We start from the raw sequence: 6,994 nt of genomic DNA, 5'->3' as shown, positions 1-6,994 counted from the left end.
TGTGTGTGTGTGTGTGTGTGTGTGTGTGTGTGTGTGTGTGAGTGATAATTCAATCACTAAATCATGTGTGTTGGAGCAGAGAAACATATACAACATGCAGGATAGGGCTGTGTATTGGCAAGAATTTGGCGATACGATACATATCATAACAAGGGTCACGATACGATATATCCCGATATATTGCGATACTGTAAGCAAGGCRATATATTGCAAATTTTTTGTCCAAAAATTCTATTAAGTAAAAACCTCTTACAGGGGAAAAAAATGAAAAACCAAAATTCATTGTCTCAGAAAATTCTAATATTACATAGACATACTTTTGATACATTTAGCTGTGTTCTGCTTTGTATGTGTTTTATTTCATTTGTTTCATATTTCTTTTTTCATCCATGTTTTCAATTAGTAGACTAAATTTGACAATAAGTAGTTTGAAAATATATATTTTTTGCAGCTTTTAGTTTTTAATATYAATTTACAATATGGTCACCCAACACTTAACAATAGCCTCTACCTCAAGAGGTATAGGGGAGCCAAATGGCTGGCTCACTGCTGCCAACTCGTGGTCAGAGGCTGAACTACAACACAAAAATGAACGGCTGGTAGGAAAGTTGACATTTTAAACCTTAATAAAAAAAAGTCGATACAGGGCTTTAGAATATCGATACAGTATCGGGAAATGAAATATCGCGATATTTCAGTGTATCGATATTTTCTTACATCCCTAATGCAGGATAGTGGCTCTCAAGGAGAAGCTAAACGTTTTGAATCCTCTTCATCTGCAGAATCGGTTACAAATGATCTTTGTCTCCTCTTCCATGCTGACAGGCAACTTTCCTGCAATATGCTCAGAAACCCTCAAACACTTCTTTTAACATTTGTTCTAAAAAATAAAAAAAACAGAAATTCACAAATATCTGCTCTTTAAATAAAGCAGGGGGCTCTTTCACATGACCTGACTTTGTTTATCCTCAGTTTGTCGACTTCAGCAAAACACATGTGAAAAATTGGTATTCTTTATAAACAAAGACAGAAACTATATTTAGTCTGCTGTTTCACATCGTTTACTTAGATATGTGGAAAATATGGCACTAACTTTGGCCACAGTTATTTAGAAAATTAAAATACTAGGTTTACAAAAATGGAAATATATTTACACGGTATCTCAGCAAAAAAAAAAAAAAAACGCTAATAACATTTTGGGTGTAAATATACCTTACATATGCATGTCTTATTAAGAAAAGTAAGACATGCGTAACAAAAATGTAAAAGTTGCACCACACTCAACAAGTAATTAGAAGTAAAACCATTCAGCAGCTTGTTTTTTTTACTTTTATCTCACCTTAGTGCATTAACGGGAGGGTTTTGAAGAGTAATCACGCTGACAGACCCCGAAACTCGAGTGTACGAAGCCATGATGTCGAAAAAATGTTTCGTCTTGTCACTGCAATTATGTCTTTGTACCAAATGGACTTTGGAAACGACAGTACATTAAAGCGTTTGTTTTTCCTCTGTTTTTGTCCTTCTAGGGATGCTGTACTTTGTTGAAACACTTTGCAGGTCTACTGCCCCCTGCTGGACGGGAAATAAAATGACTTTTCTATTACCTTGTCTTTTTTTTTTTTTCTAATTTACATTTATTTTCTCCAATTTATTTTCTTTTGAAATTTATTTTGTCTATTGTTAGAACTTGACTTCAGTAAAAGAAGAAGAAAAAAAAAAGAAATTGGCTGGAGTGCGCAGGGATATGACGTCACTGCAGCGACGGTGGGAGCGACAACACAACAACCCAGGAGGGAAGTCACCCTTCAGACATCTGGAAATATGCGGTCACTCGCCGGTCTGGTTGTTGTTGTGACCGCAGCCAGCTTGTATCTGTATTCACTGTCACTGTACCTCCCTCCCGGACCACGGAGACGGACTCAGCCAGGTGCCAAGGCGGAACATGTGGAGGAGAAAGAGTCCGAGCTGTTGGGTGACACCTCAGAGGAGCCCAGCAGGTAACCCCACCACCGGTGTTATGCCAAAAAATGAGCCCCTTCCGTGTGAAGCAAACCAGCGATTAATTGTGGATAAAATACATTTAAATTAAACTGTATTCTGCACCACCACCAGTTAGCTTATTTCCTCTCTGTTCATACAAAACATTCAACTTTCAAAAGCTACATTTTCAGCAGCATCTAGTCTTTCATTAAATTTTGTCTCTTCTGATCGATAATTAGGTACAATAAATAAATATTACTACTTTTATCAATGAAAAATGCTGACATTAAAGATGTTATTTTCTTGTTTTCCCAAAACGTTTTGTCTTGTGTGTAAACAATGCAGCCATTTTGTGTCTAACGTGAACGTGAATTTTCTTCCAGGTTGAAGTTCCCCTCAGATCTGGAGGAGCTGCGGGAACTGGCTGAGCTCCTGCAGTTTTACAAAACCGAACACACTGGATATGTCCTGCTGCTGTTCTGCAGCGCGTATCTCTACAAGCAGTCATTTGCTATCCCTGGATCATCACTGCTGGTGAGAGGAAAAACATTAAAAATGTCGATGGTGCAAATGTTGAACCATACAATAGATTTTTAGCATGATGCATGTCTTAAAATAGTGACTAGATGGATGGGTTTGTCTTGTATGGCTGCCTTAAAAGCATAAGTAAAGAAAAAAACGGTTGAATTGTTGATGTCATTTTTAGGACCTGCTTCTGCAGTTATAAATAAGCTTAATAAAAATGATGTGCTCCAATTCTGTCACTGTTATTCTTCTTTGTTTGCAAAGCTGTAATGGTTTCTTCACAACCAAGAGTGCAAACTGAAAAAAAAAAAACCATCAAACTGCTGTCATCCTGCCGACAACGCCAAAATCTGTCGTGGTATGAAGGCGTTGGAATAATGCCTGAAAAGTCTGCGTGTATTGTCATAAATAAATGATTTAATTCTGAGCAACAAACAAACGGGACCTAATCAAGGAAGTAYCGTTGGCTCGCTGCTGACACGTCAGCGGACACAGCCAATAATATACACCATGATAACATCATATGGCGTGCTTATAACCAATCACAGATCGCCCCATGTACTCTCCAGCCTATCACAGGGCTCCCAGCTCAAAGAGTGTCTTATCAAACAAGAGAGGTCAGTCCGTTGCGGAGTCCTGTTGTCTGGACAAACAGAATAACATTGAACATGTGACACAGATAGATAATTAGTCCATTACACTCTCTAATTATGTCTCTTGTGCTGCTCTTTAAGTGAGATTGTGTAGTGACAGCAGGTCTTTGTGCAGAACATTCTGGCGGGAGCGATCTTTGGACCATATGAGGGGCTGCTGCTGGCCTGTGTGCTGACCACGGTGGGCTCCACCATGTGTTACCTCCTGTCTCAAGCCTTTGGGAAACATTACATCGTGAATCTCTTCCCAGAGAGAGTCTCCATGCTGCAGAGGAAGGTACGGCCGTGTGTCCGAGTAAACTGCTTTCAAGAAAGTAGGAACAGAAACCAGAAAGTTAAATCTTATTGCAGCAAATCTGCAGTTTCTTTTAGACTTATATCTTTATTAAATTATTCATTTCTTTTTGATGTATTTACTATCAATTAGGGCTGCAACGATTAATCGATTAATCGACGACTAATCGATTATTAAAATAATCGTTAGTTGCAGCCATACTATCAATTGCTGTTGTGCTTCAAGGTCATTTTCTCAGCTTTTCTCCTCCACATCTGTGTCGTCGTGTCTCTGTCCTGTTCCAGGTGGAGGACAACCGGGACTGTTTGTTCTTCTTCCTGCTCTTCCTCAGATTTTTTCCCATGACTCCCAACTGGTTTCTGAACATGTCTGCGCCCATCATCAACATCCCCATCAYGTTCTTCTTCTGCTCGGTCTTCATCGGTACGTGCTCACAGATCAGCCTGTGGTTGAAATCACCTCAGCTGTTTGATTTGCAAACTGCAAAGCAGCACGATAAACACTCGTGCATTAACATTTTTTGATGCCGTTTTTTGCGCCTTCCTCCTCAGGCCTCCTGCCGTACAACTTCATCTGCGTGCAGACGGGCGTCATGCTGTCCGAAGTGTCCTCGCTGGACGAGCTCTTCTCCTGGGAGCGGCTCCTGCAGCTGCTGGCCATTGCCTGCGTGGCTCTGCTGCCCAGCGCCCTCATCCGCCGCTTCAGCCAGAGGCGGCTCAAACTGGACGCTCCGTCTCGGAACGGACTCGTCGCGGACAAGAAAGTGCAGTGACTCGTCGCCACACGGATGGGTTTGTTTTGGTGTTCTGATGCCTTCTGCTCCAAAGAGCAAACGTATTAAAAGTGGCGACTTTTCAGGACAACTTTTCACTCTTCAGTGTAAACGTTGGAGTGCTTCTCTCTCCTGTGGCCTCACGGAGACGACAGGAATCACTCAGATGAGATTTAAGTGTTTGGTGTTTTTCATTTTTTGCCACAACATGCAGAAAAAACATAATTTTCTGTATGTAAATAAAGGTATGAATGTACAGGAACTGTTAAGGTGAGGAGGGATTTTAAGGAAGATGTTTCAGTTTAACCAGCTTGTGTTTAAAGTGCCTCTCGTGCAGTTTTGACCTTTAAATTCTACCTCTGAAACATTCATATAAATAATAAAGATGACGCTGTAGATTGTAAAAAACTGGAGGGTTTCAGGTGATTGTTTTTATGAGTTTATATGAATGTTATTTGTTAATGAAATAATGATTTGTTTGGGAAATATAAACTAGTCGGCCATAGCATTAGAAAAAAGAGACCTGACTTTTGCATAAAAGATACTCGGCATCATTAGTCCCAAAGTAAATCTGGTGAGCAGATTACAGAAATCTAGAGTTTTTGGTGTGTGGTTTTAGTGTTTTAGATCAGGGGTGGTATTTTCTTTAAAGCCCCCCTTTCTTACATCCAAGCTAAGTCCATCCCATCCATCTCTCCCAGCGTTTATTATTCAAATGGACTTGTTTTGGTGATTTTTATATTCAAACAATGCATTGACATTTTCACCTCTGAGGAGACAAGGTTATGGGACCCCCTCCACCTTTCTATATGATGACTGTAGGTTTTTATTCTATTTGACAGATTTATTTGCTGATAAATTTGTTTAAAAAAAGAATAAGTGTTTAAGTGTAATTTTTGCCAAATTTAATGGTAAATTTAACTGCTGGTGAACCGACTTGGATTTCTGTGGTCCGTTCATCACACCCAAATTGTTCGCTGTGTTCTTTTTTTGTTTTAGGAAAGTATTAAATTCTGATTCTGTAAAGCTTTAATATGACGCAGAATCCCTCTGCACTTTTTAAGATCATGTATATACCCAGCGTCAAGTGTTATTTCAAGTACAGTTTTTATATTTGCCTTTTTTTCCCCCTGTGGAAAAGTTGTAAAGCCATTTTTCAGATGTAATGTACTGTGAATTCACATTTATCAGCACATGATGACTGCAGAGTCACTCCATTCTCACATCATGTCTAATGAGATTAATGATGCGCCTTTATTTTGTAGGAGCTGAAACATAGAAATAAACAAACATGAGCCATGATGTATGTTTTTTTTTCTCATTTAACCTTTATTGCTCAGATCCATGTTGCTCAGCAATACAGTTCACTCATCAAAACAACAGTTGGGCTGCTACCAGAGAGACACTGATCCGTGTTCTGTTGGACCACGTGTCCGACCAGCTCAGTCACTGATTACCTTCAGGTGTTTGGAGCCTTTTGGCCTGTGGGTAATGTAGGACTTTAGGGTTTTAACTTACTGTGGAAACAAAAGGAATCTCCCAAATGGTGAAATGCAGTTACTATAACTGGATCCAGGTAAGACCACAATTCAGAGATTAGTGCTAGTTTGAAGAGCAGTACAAACCGGACCACCTGCATAAATTTCATGCAATGCTGTGCATTTAACAAGATAAAAAGAAAAAAAAAGACACTGCAGTAGTTCTGCATATATTGGACCAGATTAAATCCTTTGACGCCTGATTCGTACTTAGAATCACCTCTGGTTTTTCCCAAAAGCAGATCAATTTTTTTACATGAAAGTTTTGTTTTCAGGCCTGTTTTATTTCAAACTTGTCAAAAAGCCTTTTAATGCTTTGCATTTCCCTCCCATTTCAGTTCCAATACCTGTTCAAAGTCCTAGCTAGGATATTTTTTTCTACCACAGTTTAATAACTAGTATTACTGGTTGTGATCTAGTGAATATTATGAAATTCAATCTACTGCTCCAGACTATACCGTTTAATCCGTGTAAATGGCGAGAAAACCAGACAAAAAGGAAGCCATAGCTATTCAAACACTGTATGATATAACTAACAGTGTGCACGCTCAGTGATGTGTGCAGTTGTGATTTTCTGATACTGAAAATTAATGCCTAACAACACCCCACAAAACCAAAAAAAAAAAAAAAAAAATACCAATCCTTATGAATGAACGAAGAAAAAAAAAAGAAAAGGCTTCACCTCAGGGTGTTATTTCTAGCAACACTGCAGTGAAACTGAACCAGCTTAGAGGGAAAACCTGTGCCTAAAAAGAGCCAAAAACACAAGAGAAACAGAGGTCTGAGGGRCCCTCTGCGACGCAGGAAAAACTTATCCAGACAGAAAGATCAAGAGACAAAAACTACAACTATCAGTGCTACAATGAAAAGCCGCTTCTCTCCAACACATGCTCGACCACCGCAGGAGTCACGCGGCTAAATCAAAGCACCGTACTGCATTTAGGTAAGGTCAGTGTACTTGAATCAAGTCTGGTGAGCTTTCATCATCAGTGTATGAGGTACTGTACCGGCTGTGGGGAGGCTGCTAACAGCCTCAGGCATTGTGTGACTTTGATAGACCTTTCTATAGTTTTTTTATTATTATTATTTTTAAAGAACTGCAAGTTTGTGTTCACTGGGACAAAAATGATCCACCTCATCTGATGACAAAAGCCTCCATAAAGTACAAACCAACGCTCAACAGTTAAAAAGACAAACACTAACTTCAAATATGTTGTTCTTTTTTCTTCTT

At 39.3% G+C, this 6,994-nt stretch overlaps 1 protein-coding gene across 1 annotated transcript; it reads left to right on the top strand.

Moving 5' to 3' along the window:
• Window positions 1–1,748: 1,748 nt before the first annotated feature.
• On the top strand, window positions 1,749–6,414 carry LOC106536850 (transmembrane protein 41A-A). Its single transcript, XM_014034186.1, has 5 exons — window positions 1,749–1,997; window positions 2,364–2,514; window positions 3,274–3,435; window positions 3,738–3,876; window positions 4,005–6,414. The coding sequence occupies exons 1-5, from the start codon at window positions 1,822–1,824 to the stop codon at window positions 4,223–4,225; spliced, it is 849 nt and encodes a 282-aa protein (XP_013889640.1). The 5' UTR covers window positions 1,749–1,821; the 3' UTR covers window positions 4,226–6,414.
• The last annotated feature ends 580 nt before the right edge of the window (window positions 6,415–6,994 follow it).

Source organism: Austrofundulus limnaeus, unplaced genomic scaffold, assembly GCF_001266775.1.
Source record: "Austrofundulus limnaeus strain Quisiro unplaced genomic scaffold, Austrofundulus_limnaeus-1.0 Scaffold2004, whole genome shotgun sequence".
NCBI classification, from domain to species: domain Eukaryota; kingdom Metazoa; phylum Chordata; class Actinopteri; order Cyprinodontiformes; family Rivulidae; genus Austrofundulus; species Austrofundulus limnaeus.
Note: the sequence above shows the minus strand (reverse complement) of the source record. Positions and strands in the feature narration are given on the sequence as shown.